This window comes from Nerophis ophidion, linkage group LG08 (genome assembly GCF_033978795.1).
Source record: "Nerophis ophidion isolate RoL-2023_Sa linkage group LG08, RoL_Noph_v1.0, whole genome shotgun sequence".
NCBI classification, from domain to species: domain Eukaryota; kingdom Metazoa; phylum Chordata; class Actinopteri; order Syngnathiformes; family Syngnathidae; genus Nerophis; species Nerophis ophidion.
Window position 1 is genome coordinate 36,110,842 of NC_084618.1, and position 24,286 is coordinate 36,135,127.

Genomic DNA, 24,286 nt, shown 5'->3' on the forward strand with positions numbered 1-24,286 from the left:
ACCCTGGACAAGTCGCCACCTCATCGCAGGGCCCCTGCTATCCCCGTTTAAATAAGAAAATATCATTTCAGTAGGCCTTTAAAGAGAGTTCAGAACCTTCCACATATATCAGCAACCTATCATTTCAAACAGGCAAATTCCCAGATAAAATGAAAATAACCAAAAGTCGTACCGATTTATAAGACTGGTACAGACAATTTTAGCCACCCTAAATCGTTTCATTCTCACCATTCTGAGAAAAAAGTTTTTAGTATCCTGGGCCACTGCTCTACTGCTCCTACTACTGGCATTCTTATGAACTCATTTTTGGTGTCTGGATTTGTGCATTTTGGGGGACATCCTAAGCCTGCTGGAGTTTGCTCCTGAGTCATGCTGACTTAATTTCAGACGAGGAAGAATCACGTAAAGAACAAACCATGGTGTGGATAGACCAAACAATTGTTAAAGAAGAGGTCAGGAGGGTTATTGAAATTATTACAATTAGAATATTGTATGACTTGTGGTTTTGTTTTAATTCAGATTCATTCATATACATAAATATCATAGTGCAATGTATGCAGAATCATTTTGTCATAGAGTTTACTGGGGTGTATGTGTGAGCCCTTAAAATTGTCGTCACCAAACATTTCCCTCTTACACGACAGGCCTTTTTTACTAGGTTACTAGGTACAGAGACATCCTGGATGAAAGACAACCCTTCCCATCCAATCTGATAGAGCTTGAGAAGTGCTGCAAAGAGGGCGAAACTGCTCTAAAATAGGTTTGCCAAGCTTGTGGCATCATATTTAAAAAGACTTAAGGCTGTAATTGCTACCAACCATCAAGCAAGTATTGAGAAAAGGATGTGAATAAAAATACAACTTTTATTTTAATACATTTGCAAATGTTTAAAATAAGTACATTTCACATTGTCATTATGGGGTATTGTCTGTAGAACTTTGAGGACAAAAATTAATTCATTTAATCTTAGAATTGCTTTATTGTATATGACGTCACATCTGTGTTTCTGCTCCAAAGCTTAATTTACATGATGGTCAACAAGTTCTTGGGTGTTCCAGTCCTTCAAATAGAGAGACAGGAAAGAGCTTTCATAAAGTCTCTAAAGAAGTGGTTTCTTAAAGGTAATAAAGTCAGGGAAAAAACAAAACTACGTTGAAGGAAATGACTCAAAAAATATAATTTTCACCATCCTGTAAAATACAATTGGACCATGCACGATCACTTTGTAAAATGTTTGGTTGAACATTTGATTTGTTTGAAAAAACTTTCTGTGATGCAGTCAAGTTTATGCTCTACTATATAAGTAGTGTTTGATAGCAGAACTAAACGTAAAGAAAGGACAATAGATCACATTAGTTTGTGTTCTTTTGTGGTTGCTGTGCCTAAATATAATTACAAAGTCCTGCTTGTGCAAATAAACTAATATCATCTTAACTCCTAGTAATAAATATTGTAATTGTTGGTCCAATTCACCATATTTTTGTTGTCCATTTTCATTACAGAAATTAAAAGCTTAGTTGTTGTTGTGCAGGAAACCAGGTGCTTTTTCGACAAAGCTGACCTCATTTTAGCGTTGTTGGGACTATTTGTAAGCATCAAGAAAATATCCTTAATAGTATTAATAAACTACATGAATAAACCTCTGGTAGGCTCTAAAGCAGTGGTTCTCAAAAGGGGGTCCGTGAACCCCTGGGGGTACTTGAAGGTATCCAAAGGGGTACGTGAGATTTTTAAAAAATATTCTGAAAATACCAACATCCTTTATAAATATATTTATTGAATAATACTTCAACAAAATATGAATAAGTTCATAAACTGTGAAAAGAAATGAAACAATGCAATATTCAGTGTTGACAGCTAGATTTTTTGTGGACATGTTCCATAAATATTGATGTTAAAGATTTCTTTTTTTGTGAAGAAATGTTTAGAATTAAGTTCATGAATCCAGATGGATCTCTATTACAATCCCCAAAGAGGTCACTTAAGTTGATGATTACTTCTATGTGTAGAAATCTTTATTTATAATTGAATCACTTGTTTATTTTTCAACAAGTTTTTTAGTTATTTTTATATCTTTTTTTCCAAATAGTTCAAGAAAGACCACTAAAAATTAGCTATATTTTGCACTGTTATACAATTTAATAAATCTGAAACTGATGACATAGTGCTGTATTTTACTTCTATATCTCTTTTTTTCAACCATAAATGCTTTGCTCTGATTAGGGGGTACTTGAATTAAAAAATTGTTCACAGGGGGTACATCACTGAAAAAAGTTTGAGAACCACTGCTCTAAAGCATATACTGAATCTTGATGTTGCTAGCAAACATTTTTGAACAACAGGAACATCTATAGGTATATAATGAAACAAAATAGGAACTTTACACCAAAAAAAACAACTGCAGACATGAATTGTAGATGACACTAATATTTGCAGCAGGAAATCAACTGCAAACAAACGTTTCCTTTTTCTCATTCGCGTCACGATCACAGCAGCAGAGCAGTCGTTTTGTCAATCAAACACGTTTTAACCGATGCACAAATAAGTCCAACTTCGTCTTTCATGGATTAATGTTTCATTTGTGGACCGCTCCAAATGTAAACATATGATGTGCCTGCAATCTTCTGTAAATACCGTAAGTGTCAAGTGAAGTGAGGTAGCAGTAACCTCTTGGTGATGATATATGGTTTAAATCTTTCAAAAATTATTTTGCTTAAAAGTGTGTAAATCCACTCCATCGCTTCTCAATTTTTTTAAAATACGCCCAAATCTGCACTGAGGAAAGTAAATCATCAGTAGCCTAATGAGGCTGTATACCATCGTTTGACACCTGGAAGTGCCTCTAGGTCACGTGATTGCAACCCAACAATAAGGCTGTAACATAACAATTCGTGAAAAAAGTGAAGCACTGTGAATACTTTCTGGATGCACTGCATTATCAGTATATGATCAATACCAAAGTAATTATAATGATACTGTTGTTTTCCCAATAATTTTGTCGTCGTTTTAGTTACTGTCCTAACTCGGGGAATAATTTCCTGGATACAAGAGGACTTTCAGGGCAAAAAACGAATTATTTTAAATAAGTAATATAGAGTAATTTCTCCTTTTGTTTAGTTATTGTGTACTATTATTTTGTTTTGCCTAAACAATTGTATGTAATAAAAGACAATAAAGAACTAGTCTAAATATTGTTTTATATTGTCCAACTATCAATAGCAGTCACTATAAATAAATATAAAAAGTTACAGTTAATACATTTGATCTGGATTGGTAGCAGCCAATCTCACTTATGGATAATCGGTATCAGAATTGGCAGCATAAAATCCCGATTGGAACCCTCCTAATGAGTATAGTTCTCCCTTGATTAATGCTGTTAATTGTTTCCAGATAAAAGTATTTTTGGCAAGTGGATATCATTAATTATAAATAAAATATCTTTATAGTTAAAGGATAAAAAACCTCTTTGTGACCTTCTAAATGTTTTTTTCAACATCATGTGAACCCTCTAGATACCTTTACATGCTTTGTAATCCAATATAGTAATGCTGCCTCAAGCTGAGCCAATCAGTGGACAGGATACTGAACAACACGCTCTGATTGGCTTAGATGTCCTACAATGGCCAACCTTGTAGTAGTATTAATATTTTTATATTTAGCCATTGTTATGCCTGAAATTGCTTAATTTAGGACGAAAACATTGTGAAAAATGCTTGGAAAAAAATAGACCCAAAAATCTGCAATATAGTAAAGCCGCAATATTTGAAGTGCAATGTGATGAGGAAAGACTGTGGTCGATAGTAGGAGTTTATCCTTTTTTTAAATTATTGTGTACCATTGATTTTAATTTGCGGAAACAATTGTATGTAATACAATACCATAAGGAACTATTTTAAATATTGTGTTGATGTTGTTCAACTGTCAATAGTACTCTCTATAAATCAGTGGTTCTTAACCTGGGTTCGATGGAACCCTAGGGGTTCGGTGAGTCGGCCTCAGGGGTTTGGCGGAGGTCCAAACACACCCAACTCATTGTGTAAATACAAACTTCTCCCTATCTGCGTTTTACGGATCCGGCAACAGCTGACTGATTTGCAGGTGTGTAATTTGTTGTGAGTTTATGCACTGTCTTGGTTTTGTTGTTTGAACAAGGTGATGTTCATGCACGGTTTATTTTGTGCACCAGTAAAAAAAAAACATTGTCACACTTCAGTACGGGGAACATATTCAGCATTAATTAGTTGCTTATTAACATGCAAATTAGTAACATATTGGCTCTTAGCTAGTCATTATTAAGTACTTATTAATGCTTTATTCGGCATGGCCTTATTATAACCGTAACCCTGACCCTAACCCTAACCAAATAACTCTAAATTAAGTCTTTGTTACTTAGAATATGTTCCCCTAGTGTCCAAATAACTCTAAATTGAGTTGTTGTTACTTAAAATATGTACCCTAGTGTCCAAATAATTCGAAATTAAGTATTTATTACTTAGAATATGTTCCCTTGGTTTCCAATTAACTCTAAATTAAGTCTTCGTTACTTAGAATATGTTCCTCTAGTGTCCAAATAACTTTAAATTGAGTTGTTGTTACTTAGAATATGTACCCTAGTGTCCAAAAACCTCTAAATTAAGTATTTGTTACTTTGAATATATTCCCCTAGTGTCCTAATAACTCTAAATTAAGTCTTTGTTACTTAGAATATGTTCCCTTAATGTCCAAATGACTTTAAATTAAGTATTTGTTACTTAGAATATGTACCCTAGTGTCCAAATAACTCTAAATTAAGACTTTGTTACTTAGAATATGTACCCTGAGTGTCCAAATAATTCTAAATTAAGTCTTTGTTACTTAGATTATATTCCCCATAATAAAGTGTTACCAAAAACATATAACTTTATCTTGAATATAAAAAAAAAATATTTTTCACTAAAGGGTTCGGTGAATGCGTATATGAAACTGTTGGGGTTCGGTACCTCCAACAAGGTTCAGAACCACTGCTATAAATACATTGAAAAATGTAGTTAATACATATGACTGGTATTGTTATCAGCTGATCTCACTCATGGATGATCAGTATCAGAATCAGAAGCACAAATCCCCGCCCCACTGACTCACCCTCATGACTCCACATGCTGACAATGAAACGATCTAGCTGGCAGCGCAGGAAGTTGCGCTCTTCTTCCAGCTCTTCAACACGCTTCAGCAGCCAGGCGTTCTTCTCCAGCGCCACGTAGAGGTGCGCTCGCAGGTTGGAGACCAGGATGAAGGGGCTGTACTGCGATGGGGAAGGCTCCTGCATGGCGGACTCTGCGAGAAAGAACATGAGCAGGGATGGAGTAGTTGTGATTTAATTGTGTCCATTGTCAGTATGATAAACAACATGAGATGCTGTAAGCCATCAATAATGCGGCAGTAATAAGCCAGCTGTCAGCATGATTGACAGGCGTACCGTCCATCATCTGTTGACCATAGTGGTAGGAGGTGGGCCTCTCCATGCTCTCCGTCGGGGGGAAAGAAACCTCGTAGGATCCCAGGTACAAACCTTCTCCTTCTGCAGGAGGTGTGTAGTGCACGGACACAAAAAGACATCATTAAAAAAGACTATCTAATTATAATATTAACAATGCTAACTTTTGATTGACAGGTACTCACTGAAAAATGTTTATTATTGTGCTTGTACAGCTGCTTCTCACCAAATATTAGAAACTGCTCTCAGTATGATGTGAGCACAATAATGAACATAACTGTGAGCATGATAATGATTATTATTGGAAAAGAGCAATCTTCATCGTCAGCGATTTAACATGCCACAGTCTAAAACGAGTATTATCAACCAAAAAACAATGAATACAGGGCCAATATTATATAAAATATTTTCATTAAATGAAATGATTTACCCCACGACCCCGAAAGGGAATAAGTGGTAGAAAATGGATGGATGGATGGAAATGATTTACATCTAAAAAATGTGTATACATACAGTACAGGCCAAAAGTTTGGACACACCTAATTCAATGTGTTTTCTTTATTTTTATGACTTTTTACATTGTAAATTGTCACTGAAGGCATCAAAACTATGAATAAACATGTGGAGTTATGTACTTAACAAAAAAAAGTGAAATAACTGAAATTTTGTTTTGTATTCTAGTTTCTTCAAAATAGCCAACCTTTACTCTGATTACTTTTTTGCACTTTTGGCATTCTCTCGATGACCTTCAAGAGGTAGTCACCTGAAATGGTTTTCCCTTCACAGGTGCCAAGAGTGTGCAAAGCAGTAATCAGAGCAGTGGCTATTTTGAAGAAACTACAAACCCCGTTTTCATATGAGTTGTGAAATTGTGTTAGATGTAAATATAAACGGAATACAATGATTTGCAAATCCTTTTCAACCCATATTCAATTGAATGCACTACAAAGACAAGATATTTGATGTTCAAACTCATAAACTTAATTTTTTTTCTGAAAATAAACTTAGAATTTCATGGCTGCAACACGTGCCAAAGTAGCTGGGAAAGGGCATGTTCACCACTGTGTTACATTACCTTTTCTTTTAACAACACTCAATAAACGTTTCGTAACTGAGCAAACTAATTGTTGAAGCTTTGAAAGTGGAATTATTTCCCATTGTTTTATGTAGAGCTTCAGTCGTTCAACAGTCCGGGGTCTCCGCTGTCGTATTTTACGCTTCATAATGCGCCACACATTTTCGATGGGAGACAGGTCTGGACTGCAGGCGGGCCAGGAAAGTACCCGCACTTTTTTTACGAAGCCACGCTGTTGTAACAGGTGCTGAATGTGGCTTGGCATTGTCTTGCTGAAATAAGCAGGGACGTCCATGAAAAAGACGGCGCTTAGATGGCAGCATATGTTGTACCAAAACCTGTATTTACCTTTCAGCATTAATGGTGCCTTCCCAGATGTGTAAGATAATCATGCCTTGGAGACTAATGCACCCCCATACCATCACAGAGGCTGGCTTTTGAACTTTGCGTCAATAACAGTCTGGATGGTTCGCTTCCCCTTTGGTCCGGATGACATGATGTCGAATATTTCCAAAAACAATACTTTTCCACTTTGCATCAGTCCATCTTAGATGATCTCGGGCCAAGAGAAACCGGCGGCGTTTCTGGATGTTGCTGATAAATGGCTTTTGTTTTGCATAGTAGAGCTTTAACTTGCACTTACAGATGTAGTGACAAACTGTATTTAGTGACAGTGGTGTGCTGAAGTGTTCCTGAGCCCATGTGGGGATATCCTTTAGAGATTGATGTCGGTTTTTAATACAGTGCCGTCTGAGGGGTCGAAGGTCACGGTTATTCAATGTTGGTTTACAGCCATGCCGCTTACGTGGAGTGATTTCTCCAGATTTTCTGAACCTTTTGATGATGTTATGGACCGCAGATTAGATAGATTAGATTAGATAGTACTTTATTTATTCCGTCAGGAAAATTACAATTTTCAGCACAATCCCATTCAAGATTAGACAAACATTACAGGGAGACAGAACAGGATCGCTGACGGGTCTGCCGGCTTCCAGCGCCCCTTACAAAAAATGTTGAAATCCCTAAATTTCTTGCAATTGCACTTTGAGAAACGTTATTCTTAAACTCTTTGACCATTTGCTCACGCAGTTGTGGACAAAGTGGTATACATCTCCCCATCCTTTCTTGTGAAAGACTGAGCATTTTTTGGGAAGCTGTTTTTATACCCAATCATGGCACCCATCTGTTCCCAATTAGCCTGCACACCAGTGGGATGTTCCAAATAAGTGTTTGATGAGCATTCCTCAACTTTATCAGTATTTACCTACTCAGTGGCCGAGTGGTTAGAGTGTCCGCCCTGAGATCGGTAGGTTGGGAGTTCAAACCCTGGTCGAGTCATAGCAAAGACTATAAAAAAAAATGGGACTCATTGCCTCCCTGCTTGGCACTCAGCATCAAGGGTTGGAATTGGGGTTTAAATCACCATAAATGATTCCGGGGTGCGGCACCGCTGCTGCCCACTGCTCCCCTCACTTCCCAGGGGGTGATTGAGGGGATGGGTCAAATGCAGAGGACAATTTTCACCACACCTAGTGTGTGTGACAATCATTGGTACTTTAACTTAACTTTATTGCCACCTTTCCCAACTTATTTGTCACGTGTTGCTAGCATCAAATTTTTAAGTTAATGATTATTTGATTTTTTTTTTTTTTTTTCAATTTGAACATCAAATATCTGATACATTTGAACATCTTTGTAGGATATTCAACTGAATATGAGTTGAAAAGGATTTGCAAATCATTGTATTTGGTTTATATTTCCATCTAAAACAATTTCCCAACTCATATAGAAACGGGGTTTGTAGAATACAAGACATGTTTTCAGTTATTTTACCTTTTTTTGTTATGTATATAACTCCACATGTGTTCATTCATAATGTTGATGCCTTCAGTGACAATCTACAATGTAAATAGTCATGAAAATAAAGAAAATGCATTGAATGAAGAGAAGGTGTGTCCAAACTTTTGGCCTGTACTGTATATATAAACACACTTATTTCTAAACCAATTATATCAAACACATTTTATTTTTATAGCGCTTTTCATACGTATAAAATTTGGCACAAAGTGCTTTACATTTAAAAACTTTTAATAAACAAATAATTCCAGGCTCAAACTGCCAGTTGCCCCACCCCCAAAAAACACCCCTGTTTCCCTCCATGACACGTACACACATTATAAAAGCCGTGTAAAACATATGTGGCTGATTACGGAGGAACCAGGTGAGAAAACATTATCTTAGGGAGCCAGGTGCACCAGGAGCTGCATGATGACGGGCCGCAACCCAGCGAGAAACCGATGAGCCAGAGACCTTCGCAGCCGCGGGACATCAGAGCCCCCAGTGCAGAAGGCTCCCGCTGAGGAAACGCTGGAAATAACTCAAAGATAGGAGGATAAGATTAAATGAAAAAAATAAATATGATGCGATATAATTTATAAAATGTATCAATATTACATAAATATGTAGGTAAAAAAAATATACAAATAAATACACTGACGTAGTATGAAAGCAAATAAATACTAGATAATCAAGGAAGTAAAAAAATAATGAAATTATGAGCTGAATAAGAATATTAAATATACGCCAAATTAAAACGGTAGGTCTTGAGTTTGGCTTTACTGATAAAAGAGTAGTAATTTAATATAAATGATATATTAAGGGTCTGCAGCCTCCGCAGCAGAACCTCCAGGTTCCGTAACAGCTTCTTCCCATCAGGCTCTTGGACGCATGAAAGTATTTCCCTCAATTCCCCCTAAAAAACGGTTTAATTCGCTAGAATAAAAAGACAATATAACATGCATCCAAAAAAGTGGATGCATATTCAAAATTGCAATATATTTACCTGTACAGTAATCTATGTATTTATATCTGCACCTTATTGCTCTTTTATCCTGCACTACAACAAGCTAATGCAAATAAATTTTGTTCTTGTCTGTACTGTAAAGTTCAAATTTGAATGACAATAAAAATAAGTTTAAGTCTAATATTATTGATGCACAATTTCCATCCATCCATCCATCTTCTTCCGCTTATCAGAGGTCAGGTCGCAGGGGCAGCAGCCTAAGCAGGGAAGCCCAGACTTCCCTCTCCCCAACCACTTTGTCCAGGTCCTCCTGGGGGATCCCGAGGCGTTCCCAGGCCAGCCGTGAGACATAATCTTCCCAACGTGTCCCCCCGTGGCCTCCTACTGGTTGGACGTGCCCTAAACACCTCCCGAGGGAGGCGTTCGGGTGGCATCCTGACCAGATGCCCGAACCACCTCATCTGGCTTCTCTCGGTGTGGAGGATCAGCGGCTTTACTTTGAGTTCCTCCCGGGTGACAGAGCTTCTCACCCTATCTCTAAGGGAGAGCCCCGCCACACGGTGGAGGAAACTCATTTCAGCCGCTTGTACCCAAAGCTCATGACCATAGATAGGTGAGGATGGGAACGTAGATCGACCGGTAAATTGAGACCTTTGCCTTCCGGCTCAGCTCCTTCTTCACCACAATGGACCAATACAATGTCCGCATTATTGATGCACTATTTCAACAAAATAATACATTGTGAATCAAGCAGACATTATCTAAATATTAACTGTTGTCATTTAAAATTAAATTATGTAAATAATGGAACAGTACAATTAGTAATGGCTCTTATTCAATTTAATTGGCGTTTTGACTTCCTGTGTCCGAGAACCTGTTTTTTGATTGAAATTGATTGAAACTTTTATTATTAGATTGCACAGTACAGTACATATATACTACTAAGTGGCCTAGTGGTTAGAGTGTCCGCCCTGAGATCGGTAGGTTGTGAGTTCAAACCCTGGACGAGTCATACCAAAGACTATAAAATTGGGACCTATTGCCTTCCTGCTTGGCACTCAGTTTCAAAAGGTTGCAATTGGGGGTTAAATCACCAAAAATTATTCCCGGGCGCGCCACCGCTGCTGCATACTGCTCCCTTCACCTCAAAGGTGATGCGTCAAATGCAGAGAATAATTTTGCCACATCTAGTATCATTGGTACTTTAACATATTCCGTACAATTGACCACTAAATGGTAACACCCGAATAGGGTTTTCAACTTGTTTAAGTCGGGGTCTACGTTAATCAATTCATGCTCAATACAATTGAAACTACAGTAAATGTACGGTAAATATGTGCGTGGAAACAACACCAAAAACATGAATATAGATATTATTGGGAACGCATCGATTTGGTATCGACCAGGCATCAATACTGCCATGATATCGGCAAAATCTTTTTTACACGATCCGCCATCCTAGAGCAAAAACGACTAACTAAATCAGCTATAAATATACAGTCTACCAATATCATTTAGGGTATGTTTTGTAATTGATTAAGTGATAAACAATCCATAAATGTGTCACTACTAGTGATTAGTGAGGCGGTAGCGTTATTGCTAATTGCTAATGACGCCGTTTCGTCTGAGGAGCGGTTTAAAAGTCTCCCATTAAATTGATCTATTTTTTTGTTACCTGGCTTGTTTGCGTCATCTGTGCTGCTGGCGGGATTCATTGCGCTAAAGACGCTTTAATAACGCAAATGAAAGTTGTCCTTCGCTGACGTTAATATTCTTGTAACACAGCCCGGCCAACGCAGCACAATTACCTGATTATAAGACCGCCGCGAACAGGTGCTGGCCGCTTCGCGCCTGCGCACCACAGCCCAGCTTCTACCGGAAGGAGCTGAGTGCTGGTTAAAGGCCACGCCGGCAAGTAAGCGCGCACATGTTTGAACCACCGGAAACACGTCACGTCTGGGCGGATCAGTGAGGTGAGCGTGAACGACAAATACAGAGGTGAAATAAAAAAGGCGATGAGAAAAAAGTGGGAAAAACTTTAGAGGACTGATTTGTGGCGTTGACGAAACAACAACAACAGCAAGTAAGTCACTTTTTACCCACATACAGAGGAAGTCAACGCTTTTTTAAAGTCCAAACTTTGGTTATGTCAACGTGCATTCTTGATTGATTGATTGATTGATACATACTTTTATTAGTAGACTGCACAGTGGGGCGGTATAGCTCGATTGGTAGAGTGGCCGTGCCAGCAACTTGAGGGTTGCAGGTTCGATTCCCGCTTCCGCCATCCTAGTCACTGCCGTTGTGTGCTTGGGCAAGACACTTTACCCACCTGCTCCCAGTGCCACCCACACTGGTTTAAATGTAACTTAGATATTGGGTTTCACTATGTAAAGCGCTTTGAGTCACTAGAGAAAAGCGCTATATAAATATAATTCACTTCACTTCACTTCACAGTACAGTACATATTCCCTACAATTGACCACTAAATGGTAACACCCGAATAAGTTTTTCCAACTTGTTTAAGTCGGGGTCCAGGTTAATCAATTCATGGTACAAATATATACAATCAGCATAATACAGTCAATCAATCAATGTTTATTCATTATTTATATAGCCCTAAATCACAAATGTCTCAAAGGACTGTACAAACCACTACGACTACGACATCCTCGGAATAACCCACATAAGGGCAAGGAAAACTCACACCCAGTGGGCAAGGAGAACTCACACCCAGTGGGACGCCAGTGACAATGATGACTATGAGAACCTTGGAGAGGACCTCATATGTGGGCAACACCCCCCCTCTAGGGAACCAAAAGCAATGGATGTCGAGTGGGTCTAACATGATACTGTGAAAGTTCAATCCATAGTGGCTCCAACACAGCCGCGAGAGTTCAGTTCAAAGCGGATCCAAGACAGCAGCGAGAGTCCCGTCCACAGGAAACAATCCCAAGCGGAGTGGGATCAGCATCGTAGAGATGTCCCCAACCGATACATAGGCGAGCGAACCATCCTGGGCCCCGACTCTGGACAGCCAGTACTTTTAGTACTTTATCCATGGGCATCGGACCGGACCCCCTCCACAAGGGAGGGGGTGACATAGGAGAAAAAGAAAAGAAGCGGCAGAGCAACTGGTCTAAAAAGGAGGTCTATTTAAAGGCTAGAGTATACAAATGAGTTTTAAGGTGAGACTTAAATGCTTCTACTGAGGTAGCATCTCGTAGAAGCTGGAGTCCGAACGGAAAACGCTCTATAGCCCGCAGACTTTTTTTGGGCTTTAGGAATCACTAATAAGCCGGAATCCTTTGAACGCAGATTTCTTGCCGGGACATATGGTACAATACAATCTGCAAGATAGGATGGAGCTAGACCGTGTAGTATTTTATATGTTAGAAGTAAAACCTTAAAGTCACATCTTAAATGCACAGGAAGCCAGTGCAGGTGAGCCAGTACAGGCGTAATATGATCAAACTTTCTTGTTCTTGTCAAAAGTCTAGCAGCCGCATTTTGTACCAACTGTAATCTTTTAATGCTAGACATGGGGAGACCCGAAAATAATACGTTACAGTAGTCGAGGCGAGACGTAACAAACGCATGGATAATGATCTCAGCGTCTTTAGTGGACAAAATGGAGCGAATTTTAGCGATATTACGGAGATGAAAGAAGGCCGTTTTAGTAACGCTTTTAATGTGTGACTCAAAGGAGAGAGTTGGGTCGAAGATAATACCCAGATTCTTTACCGTGTCGCCTTGTTTAATTGTTTGGTTGTCAAATGTTACAGTTGTATTATTAAATAGAGGTTGGTGTCTAGCAGGACCGATAATCAGCATTTCCGTTTTCAGTCATCACACAAGTTAATCATTATTGTATATACATTGAATTATTTACATTATTTACAATCCGGGCGGTGGGATGAGGAGCTTTGGTTGATATCAGTACTTCAGTCATTAAAATCTGCATCAACAGAGAAATGAAACAGTGTGGGTCAGGGGTCACCAACGTGGTGCTCGCGGGCACCAGGTAGCCCGTAAGGACCAGATGAGTAGCCTGCTGGCCTGTTCTAAAAATAGCTCAAGTAGCAGCACTTTATAGTGAGCTGCCTCTATTTTTTAAATTGTATTTATTTACTAGCAAGCTGGTCTCGCTTTGCTCGACATTTTTAATTTTAAAAGAGACAAAACTGAAATAGAATTTGAAAATCCAAGAAAATATTTTAAAGACTTGGTCTTCACTTGTTTGAATAAATTCATTAATTTTTTTACTTTGCTTCTTATAACTTTCAGAAAGACAATTTTAGAGAAAAAATACAACCTTAAAAATGATTTTAGGATTTTTAAACACATACCTTTTTACTTTTTAAATTCCTTCCTCTTCTTTCCTGACAATTTAAATCAATGTTCAAGTAAATTATTATTTTTTATTGTAAATAATAATAAATATATTTTAATTTAATTCTTCATTTTAGCTTCTGTTTTTCGATGAAGAATATTTGTGAAATATTTCTTCAAACTTATTATGATTAAAATAAATAAAAAAATTCTGGCAAATCTAAAAAATCTTTAGAATCAAATTTAGATCTTATTTCAAAGTCTTTTGAATTTCTTTTAAAATTTTTGTTCTGGAAAATCTAGAAGAAATAATGATTTGTCTTTGTTAGAAATACAGGTTGGTCCAATTTGTTATATATTATAACAAAGTGCAGATTGGATTTTAACCTATTTAAAACATGTCATCAAAATTCTAAAATTAATCTTAATCCGGAAAAAATTACTAAGGATGTTCCACAAAATTTTTTTAATTTTATCAAAAAGATTCAAATTAGCTAATTTTTCTCTTCTTTTTTTTGGTCGAATTTTGAATTTTAAAGAGTCGTAATTGAAGATAAACTGTTTCAAAATTTAATTTGAATTTTTTTTGTGTTTTCTCCTCTTTTAAACCGTTCAATTAAGTGTTTTTTTCATCATTTATTCTCTACAAAAAAACTTACGTAAAAGGAAAAAAAATGTACAACGGAATGACAGACAGAAATACCCATTTTTATATGTATATATAATATATATATAAAATTATTATAATTTTTTTTAATGAAAGGTAAATTGAGCAAATTGGCTATTTTTGGCAATTTATTTAAGTGTGTATCAAACTGGTAGCCTTTCGCATTAATCAGCACCCAAGAAGTAGCTCTTGGTTTCAAAAAGGTTGGTGACCCCTGGTGTACGTCTTACTTGGTAGGATATGTACAGCAAGCAGAGAACATAGTGAGTTCAGATAGCATAAGAACAAGTATATACATTAGAAGTACATTTGATTATTTACATTAGGTTTTTTATAATCCGGGGAGATGGGATGTGAATGGAAGAGGGTATTAGTAAAGGGTTGAAGTTGCCTGGAAGTGTTGTTTTAGAGCGGTTTTGAAGGAGGATAGAGATGCACTTACTTTTACACCTGTTGGGAGTGCATTCCACATAGATGTGGCATGGAAAGAGAATGAGTTTAAGACCTTTGTTAGACCGGAATCTGGGTTTAACGTGGTTTGTGGAGCTCCCCCTGGTGTTGTGGTTATGGCGGTCATTTACGTAAGGAAGTAGTTTGACATGTACTTTGGTATCAGGGAGGTGTAGCGGATTTTATAGACTAGGCTCATTGCAAGTTGTTTTACTCTGTCCTCCACCCTGAGCCAGCCCACTTTGGAGAAGTGGGTTGGAGTGAGGTGTGATCTGGGGTGGAGGTCTAGAAGTAACCGGACTAGCTTGTTCTGGGATGTTTGGAGTCTAGATTTCAGGGTTTTGGAGGTGCTTCAGAAGTTGCTTGAGGCCTTTTATCATTTAAAACACATATAAATGCTTTTTTATAGACAATAAAACGTATGTATGCTTTCATGTTTTGTTGCGTATGAGATAATTTAGATACTTCCATTTTTTTTCGGGCATTTAATGTACTTTACAGCTGTCAAAGTTTAAAAATATATATATTGAATTAAGTCTTTGGGGGCCCTGCGATTAGGTGGCGACTTGTCCAGGGTGTACTCCGCCTTCCGTCCGAATGCAGCTGAGCCCCCGCGACCCCAAAGGGAATAAGCGGTAGTAAATGGATGGATAGAGAGCTTTTTGGGGATATTCGATTACAATTATTTTTAAAGCCAAACAGGACAAACAGTTTTTAAAGGGCTTAAAACATTTTGGATTCATCTATCCATCCATTTCCTACCGCTTGTCCCCTTTGGGGTTGCGGGGGCTCAGGTGCATTCGGACGGAAGGCGGAGTACACCCTGGACAAGTCGCCACTTAATCGCAAGGCCCCCAAAGAGTTACACACAGATAGACAGACAACATTCACACTCACATTCACACTAGAGCCATTAGGTGCATGTCTTTGGAAGTGGGAGGAAGCCGGAGTACCCGGGAACTCAAGCAGTCAGGGGGAGGACATGCAAACTCCACACAGAAAGATCCCGAGCCCGGGATTGAATTCAGGACTACTCAGGACCTTCTTATTGTGAGGCAGATGCACTAACCCCCTCTACTACCGTGCTGCCCATTTTGATTTTGGATTCATGTATTTTTTTAAATTACTTTTGTACTCAAATTCCTCAAACTTCCGTCCTTAACAAAACTGGGATTATTTATGATATTCTAAAGGCACCAGTGTAATTAATTTGATAAAAAAATGACAACACTATTGTATGTATAATTTCATGTTTTTTTTAGAGTATGGTCGTATATCACTCAATGTATATTAGGGCTGTCAAAGCTACAGAAAGATTGCATTAATCACGCGTGAACGCTGATTAATCACGCTATTAATTGTGCTCTATGGGTCAGTGATCAGGTCAAGTTTGAGGGAAAAAAAATGACGTACAGTACAGGCCAAAAGTTCGGACACACCTTATTTCAATGCGTTTTCCGGACTATAAGCCGCTACTTTTTTCCCTCGTTCTGGTCCCTGCGGCTTATAAAACTGTCAGGGTCAAATATCATGACATTATAAAGACACAAAAATGGAGAATAGAAGACAAACCAGTGATTGCTTTTCTCGTACGAGGAGAGAAACTGGAGCCAGTTGTCAGTTACAGGCTCCCGATTTACTCTGAAACTTTCTCCCGTCTCCTCGTCTTTTTAATTAATTTAGGGAAGCCCTTTCAGTACAAGCACACACACACAGCTGCGTTCGAGGAGGGGGATTTACACCTGTGTGGGATACCTAACCCCTGCGCTGATAACTAAACACAGGCAAATACATAGCAATAAAAGGATTAGCAACTTCCTGCATTGCTCTGGCCCATCTGCAAATTCCTCCTTTAAGTGGGTAGGTCAACCTAAGTTCAATTTAACACCACGTTTCCTTTCTACTTGTCTCCTCAATGCACAAAACAATCATATTTGAATAGAATGAGATAACTTATTTACAATGAATCCAACAAAAACGGTGCGGTTTACGGTAACCAGGGGCGCGCACTACCGAGGATGCGCGAGACCAAGGCAGACATCTGGCTCTGTCACGCCAAATTTCTTCCCCCCTACAAAAACATTCCCTACCATTTACTTCCGTGGTCATGATTAATACAGACGCTATGTTATAAAAAAATAAAACAATAAAAAACAATTTACAAACACAAGCTATGGGATGACGTAAGAGGAAACGTGACCCCGGAAGTAAATGCGTCATCACATAGCTTGTGTTTGTAAATTGTTTTTATAATCCATCCATCCATCCATCATCTTCCGCTTATCCGAGGTCGGGTCGCGGGGGCAACAGCCTAAGCAGGGAAACCCAGAATTCCCTCTCCCCAGCCACTTCGTCTAGTTCTTCCCGGGGGATCCCGAGGCGTTCCCAGGCCAGCCGGGAGACGTAGTCTTCCCAACGTGTCCTGGGTCTTCCCTGTGGCCTCCTACCGGTTGGACGTGCCATAAACACCTCCCTAGGGAGGCGTTCGGGTGGCATCCTGACCAGATGCCCGAACCACCTCATCTGGCTCCTCTCGATGTGAAGGAGCAGCGGCTTTACTTTGAGTCCCTCCCGGATGGCAGAGCTTCTCACCCTATCTCTAAGGGAGAGCCCCGCCACACGGCGGAGGAAACTCATTTCGGCCACTTGCACCCGTGATCTTATCCTTTCGGTCATGACCCAAAGCTCATGACCATAGGTGAGGATCGAAACGTAGATCGACCAGTAAATTGAGAGCTTTGCCTTCCGGCTCAGCTCCTTCTTCACCACAACGGATCGGTACAACGTCCGCATTACTGAAGACGCCGCACCGATCCGCCTGTCGATCTCACGATCCACTCTTCCCTCACTCGTGAACAAGACTCCTAGGTATTTGAACTCCTCCACTTGGGGCAGGGTCTCCTCCCCAACCCGGAGATGGCATTCCACCCTTTTCCGGGCGAGAACCATGGGCTCGGACTTTTAGGTGCTGATTCTCATCCCGGTCGCTTCACACTCGGCTGCGAACCGATCCAGCGAGAGCTGAAGATCCCGGTCAGATGAAGCCATCAGGACCACATCATCTGCAAAAAGCAGAGACCTAATCCTGCGGTTACCAAACCGAAACCCCTCAGCGCCTTGACTGCGCCTAGAAATTCTGTCCATAAAAGTTATGAACAGAATCGGTGACAAAGGACAGCCTTGGCGGAGTCCAACCCTCACTGGAAATGTGTTCGACTTACTGCCGGCAATGCGGACCAAGCTCTGGCACTGATCGTACAGGGAACGGACCGCCACAATAAGACAGTCCGATACCCCATACTCTCTGAGCACTCCCCACAGGACTTCCCGAGGGACACGGTCGAATGCCTTCTCCAAGTCCACAAAGCACATGTAGACTGGTTGGGCAAACTCCCATGCACCCTCAAGAACCCTGCCGAGAGTATAGAGCTGGTCCACAGTTACTATTGTCGAGGCGGCAGATCGGAGCTGTGGCCGCAAGGTAGTTGGTGCCTGTCGGGGCGGCAATCCTAAAACCCCTTGGTGGACACCAGCGGTGAGGGATGCCGTCAAGCTGAAGAAGGAGTCCTATCGGGTCCTTTTGGCTCATAGGACTCCGGAGGCAGTGGACAGGTACCGACAGGCCAAGCGGTGTGCAGCTTCAGCGGTCGCGGAGGCAAAAACTCGGACATGGGAGGAGTTCGGGGAAGCCATGGAAAACGACTTCCGGACGGCTTCGAAGTGATTCTGGACCACCATACGCCGCCTCAGGAAGGGGAAGCAGTGCACTATCAACACCGTGTATGGTGCGGATGGTGTTCTGCTGACCTCAACTGCGGATGTTGTGGATAGGTGGAAGGAATACTTCGAAGACCTCCTCAATCCCACCAACACATCTTCCTATGAGGAAGCAGTGCCTGGGGAATCTGTGGTGGACTCTCCTATTTCTGGGGCTGAGGTCGCTGAAGTAGTTAAAAAGCTCCTCGGTGGCAAGGCCCCAGGGGTGGACGAGATCCGCCCGGAGTTCCTTAAGGCTCTGGATGCTGTGGGGCTGTCTTGGTTGACAAGACTTTGCAGCATTGCGTGGATATCGGGGGCGGTACCTCTGGATTGGCAGACCGGGGTGGGTGTTCCTCTCTTTAAGAAGGGGGACCGGAGGGTGTGTTCCAACTATCGTGGGATCACACTCCTCAGCCTTCCCGGTAAGGTTTATTCAGGTGTACTGGAGAGGAGGCTACGTCGGATAGTCGAACCTCGGATTCAGGAGGAACAGTGTGGTTTTCGTCCTGGTCGTGGAACTGTGGACCAGCTCTATACTCTCGGTTTTTATAATCTATTTTTCATTTTTCATAATATAGCGTTAACAAAACGTCTGTATTTTTATAATATAGCGTTATATTTTTATAATATAGCGTTGACAAAACGTCTGTATTAATTAGAAATTGGGGGGGGTATTTGGCGTGACAGCGCCAGGTAACGAGAGCAAAACAAAGAGTAGGAGAGCGTCAGCGACAGTTTGCGCGAAGGAAGTGTTCATGCAAACGCCTTCAATATGGAAAACAAACGGATAAGTTTATATGATGCTGCTTTTAAGTTAAAGGCAATCGATTTGGCTGTCAAAGAAGGAAATAGAGCTGCTGCACGTACCCTTGACATCAATGAATCAATGGTGACACGTTGGAGACGGCAGCATGAAGAACTGATTCAATGCAAAAAGACAAAAAAATCCTTCAGAGGTAATAAAAGCAGATGGCCGGAACTTGAAAACTTTCTTGAGGACTGGGTGAACACACAGAGAGCAGACGGCCGGGGTGTTTCCACCGTGCAGAGCCGACTGAAAGCCCAAACAACCGCCAAAGAAATGAATATTGAAGATTTTAGAGGTAACATAAACTGCCGTGTTACAGGCGAGGAGTTTGTATTACTTTGCACCGTTGTATTATTTGTACTCTGCACAAATGCTGTTCGCTATGTCAAAGATGTGAAAGTTTGATTGAAGGATTGAAAGATTTATTGTTAATAAATGTTTGCGTTCCCAAACAGTCATCTCTGTCCTGACAATCCCCTCCGTGGTAGCAGGAACCCCTATATATTGCGGTAATTACACATCAAAACGCCTGCGGCTTATAGTCAGGTACGGCTTACATATGGAGCAATCTGTATTTTCCCCTAAATTTAGCTGGTGCGGCTTATAGTCCGGAAATTACGGTATTTACATTGTAGATTGCCATTGAAGGGATCAAAACTATGACACCTGTGAAGTGAAAACCCTTTCAGATGACTACCTGTTGAAGCTCATTTAGAGAATGCAAAGAGTGTGCAAAACAGTAATCAGAGCAAATGGTGGCTATTTTGAAGAAACTACAATATAAAACAGGTTTTCAGTTATTTCACCGTTTTTTGTTTTGTACACAACTCCGCATGTTCATTCATTCATAGTTTTGATGCCTTCAGTGACAATCTACAATGTAAATAATCATGAAAATAAAGAAAACACATTGAATGAGAAGGTGTGTCCAAACTTTTTGCCTGTATTGTACATTTAAGTAAAACATTAAAACTGTGTTTGCTCATATGTCATTCTGACAATGTAATTGCATTTGTGCGAAAATAATTTGAATCATGGTGGCAAATAATTTACTGAGATTGAACGGGATTGTTGACGGCGTGGCGCAGTTGGGAGAGTGGCCGTGCCAGCAACCTGAGGGTTCTTGCTTCAATTCCCACCTTCTACCAACCTCGTCACGCCTGTTGTGTCCTTGAGCAAGACACTTCACCCTTGCTCCTGATGGTTCGTGGTTAGGGCCTTGCATGGCAGCTCTCGCCATCAGTGTGTGAATGTGTGTGTATGGGTGAATGTGGAAATAGTGTCACAGCGCTTTGAGTACCTTGAAGGTAGGAAAGCGCTATACAAGTATAACCCATTTACCATTTAAAAATCAAAATGGGATTAATCTGATTTTTATAAATGAATTGTGTTTTTCTCAGGGAACTCCCTCCCCTATCTAGCGGTCATAATGGGGCTGTGTGGAGGTCTGTCCCACTGCAAGTTTGCTCTGGCCTTCGCTGTCTTCTTGGACGTCCTGGGGGGCACCGCCATGTTGCTGGGGGTCTTTGCCCCTCTGGAAATCAAAGGCCGAGATTTTGGAGATCTGCTCGTCTATACTGGTATGTTGTCATTGTCATGTTGTCCATGTACTGTATTTTTCGGAGTATAAGTCACTCCGAAGTATAAGTCGCACCTGCCGAAAATGCATACCGTATTTTACGCGCTATAAGCCGCACCTAAAAACCACAAGTTTTCTCAAAAGCTGACAGTGCAGTTTATAACCCGGTGCGCCTTATATATGGATTAATGTAAATATTTATTTTCATAAAGTTTAGGTCTCGCAACTACGGTAAACAGCCGCCATCTTTTTTCCCCGTAGAAGAGGAAGCGCTTCTTCTTCTACGGTACACAACCGCCAAGGTTAGCACCCTCCCCCCGTAGAAGAAAAAGCGCGCGGCTAATACGATGAATTTAATTTGTGTGTTTCTGTAAAGACGACCACAAAATGGCTTCTACTAAGAGACACGGGTACAATGCAGTTTAAACTCAAGGCGATCAGTCACGCGGAAGAACACAGAAATAGAGCAGCAGCAAGAGAATTGAACATAAATTAATCAATGGTGCGTAAGTGGAGGATGCCGTATTCGCCCAACTTTTTAATTCAGACAACGAAGACGAAGAATTCGAGGGATTTATGGATGAGGAATAACTTCAGAAAGTGAGTTTTAAATGTTTATTTTGTGTGCTGTGACATTAACGTTCGAGTAACGTTGAGTTATTGATGTTGCTATTGCTCTGCAATATTTTGAGTGTTACTATTGTTGTGATTGCACATTTGCACACTGGTTTGTATGTACTATATTATTAAAGTTTGACTGACCTATCGGACTGTTTTTTTGACATTCCCTATAGCGCAGCGTAGGCGCGGCTTATAGGTGAACAAAGTTTTTAAATATGCCATTCATTGAAGGTACGGCTTATAGCGCGGAAAATACAGTAATAAAGAAGCGAAAAAAATGTATAAGTCGCACTGGAGTATAGGTCGCATTTTTGGGGGAAATTTATTTGATAAAACCCAACACCAAGAATAGAAACTTGAAAGGCAATTTAAAATAAAGAATAGTGAACAGGCTGAATAAGAGTATGTTATATGACGCATAAATAACCAACGGAGCACATGCCTGGTATGTTAACGTAAGAGTCATTCAAATAACTATAACATATAGAACATGCTATACGTTTACCAAACAATCTGTCACTCCTAATCGATAAATCCGATGAAATCTTATATGTCTAGTCTCGTATGTGAATGACCTAAATAATATTATTTGATATTTTACGGTAATGTGTTAATAATTTCACACATAAGTCGCTCCTGAGTGTAAGTCGCACCCCTGGCCAAACTATGAAAAAAACTGCAATTTATAGTCTGAAAATTATGGTATATAGTGTATATACCGCCTCCTTTCCCCCCGCCCATTTTTTGTATGTATTGTTTTTCAAGTAACCTGACATGTATACTGTGTATATGTATATAGTTTATCAATTTTTAACGTAATTGTTTACATACATGTTACAGGTTATCTATATTTTATTATTGAATGTATCAAATGTGACCACAATGGAAACAAGCCTTTTGGCTTTTTGTGCCATCAATTTGCCTTTTTAAAGCATTACATGGATTCAATTCTTTAAGATAGACCTATCTGACAGTTTTTTTGACATTCCCTTAATAATAAACTTCTCAATCAATCAATCAGTCAAGACCTGTCGACATACACGCATGATGGTAATGTGTGTGCGTGCGTGCGTGTGTATAAAGGTGCACTCCTGGTGCTGATGTCGCTGTGGGGCTGGGCGCTGTGGTACAGCGGCAACATGGAGGGCCTGACGTCCAAAAAGGAGCTGGGACACATCAACAGCGCCGTGGACCGCCTGGCTCGCAACCTCAGCCGCAAGATCCTCTCCTACAGGAGCCCCCGCTGACAGGAGGGGCTTCCGTTTCAGTCAAGTGTTTGTCTCCTACTTATTGATGGTCACATATTTCTACTGCGACACTTTTGTTTTTTACGGTGGCAAAATAAAAGCCTTTTTGTACGCAAATATCTGCGTCTGTTATGGATCACGGATGGCGTGTTTCGTGTGCCTGATTGGACTTGATTTCAATTAGATTGAACGTTGCTTTTCCAAAATAGCTTTCTCAAAGTCTGGTCTTGGAGACGTGACAAGACTCCTGCCCAATGGGTCGAGGTGAGGGAGGCAGATTTTCCATTCGCTCCTTTGTTTTGTTCCGCTGCCAAATCCTCTTTAAGTCGCCTCAGCTCACCACCTTGGCCGCCTCGCTCTCCAACCAGAGGATTCCCTTCCTGAGGAGTTTTAAAGCTGAAGGTGACGCCGGGGAGCTTTTTGTCAGCGACAAGTTTTCCCGTCATGCACCGGGCGGGAAGTCCGTTGTCGCGTGGAGCGCAGATGGCGCTGATCAGCAGCCAGCCGCCATGTTAAGCTACTTGCTCTCACCTGCCGGATTTAGAAGGCTAAGTCCTTGCCTGCAGGAAGGTCAAAGGGTACCGCATCACTCCATTAGGTATATTTTTACGGTGGATTACAGCGGCCATTTCTTCTTAGGCCACTGTCCTCATACATCCCATAATACTAAAAGTCAACTATCATACACAATCAAATATATAACCCAAACTTAAACATTTTAACCCATAGGAAGTCGTTCAACAATCAAGTACCCCATCCTTTTACTTGAAGTACAAACTGTAGAACACCAAAGAATCACTTAATAAAATATTCAAACACTGTTACTGTTGAAAGTGCATGTAAGGTCATATTGGCCAAAAATATTAAATATACCTCTGCCTTGTTTTAATGAATACTCAGGCCTACTACGCTACTGTATTTCAATGTTGGTCATTATGGTGGTACTTGCAGAACCAATATTTTCTGAGGTGGAACTTGCTGAAAAGTTTGAGAACTTTTGCTCTAGCTATCAGAAATATTGTGTGCAACATAAAGCATAACAACTAGCTGAGCGACAGCTCTTATCTCAAAATAATCTTAAGGACAGGTTCCACGATATAGGCAACATTTTGGAGTGGTTGTCATGTGACTATCCCAAATGGGGTGGTAGTTGGTGAAAAAAGTCACAGTGAACCCCGAAAGATCCGACCAAAACATCTGGTCTTATTCGCTGGCATTAGATTATATTGAGAACAGTGGTTCTCCAACTTTTTTTTGTCAAGTATCACTTCATAAAACAATTGGCTCTGCAAGTACCACCATAATGACCAGCATTAAAATACAGTAGCCAGTAGGCCTAAGTAAGCATTAAAAACAAGGCAAAAGTTTTATTCAACAAGTATATTTAAAATGTTTGCCCACTGTAAAATTACACACAGTTTGAACAGTAACACTGGCTTGCGTCACATCATTATACCATTTAAATAAGGGAT

The 24,286-nt window shown here is 40.2% G+C and overlaps 2 protein-coding genes across 5 annotated transcripts in view; one reads left to right on the forward strand and one right to left on the reverse strand.

The window, feature by feature from the left end:
• ccdc106b (coiled-coil domain containing 106b) overlaps nt 1-24,286 on the reverse strand; it is a 41,027-nt gene that overhangs the window by 10,994 nt on the left and 5,747 nt on the right. Inside the window, exons 1-3 of one of the 3 annotated variants that reach the window (XM_061908429.1) lie at nt 11,160-11,312; nt 5,456-5,557; nt 5,122-5,313 (exon numbers count right to left, since the gene is read on the reverse strand). In XM_061908429.1, coding sequence (XP_061764413.1) covers nt 5,122-5,313; nt 5,456-5,501 — 238 coding nt within the window. In that variant the 5' untranslated portion in view covers nt 5,502-5,557; nt 11,160-11,312. Of the gene's footprint in view, nt 1-5,121; nt 5,314-5,455; nt 5,558-11,026; nt 11,313-24,286 lie in introns of those variants that run through there. The other 2 variants (XM_061908427.1, XM_061908428.1) reach the window with 2 other exon arrangements.
• On the forward strand, nt 11,191-22,931 carry tmem238a (transmembrane protein 238a). 2 transcript variants are annotated; one of them, XM_061908433.1, is made up of 3 exons: nt 11,191-11,324; nt 20,768-20,947; nt 22,651-22,931. In XM_061908433.1, exons 2-3 carry the CDS (start codon nt 20,797-20,799, stop codon nt 22,812-22,814), a joined length of 315 nt encoding a protein of 104 aa, XP_061764417.1. In that variant the 5' UTR covers nt 11,191-11,324; nt 20,768-20,796; the 3' UTR covers nt 22,815-22,931. The 2 variants fall into 2 exon arrangements, with proteins under 2 accessions (XP_061764417.1, XP_061764416.1); XM_061908432.1 differs by having other exon boundaries at nt 11,271-11,434.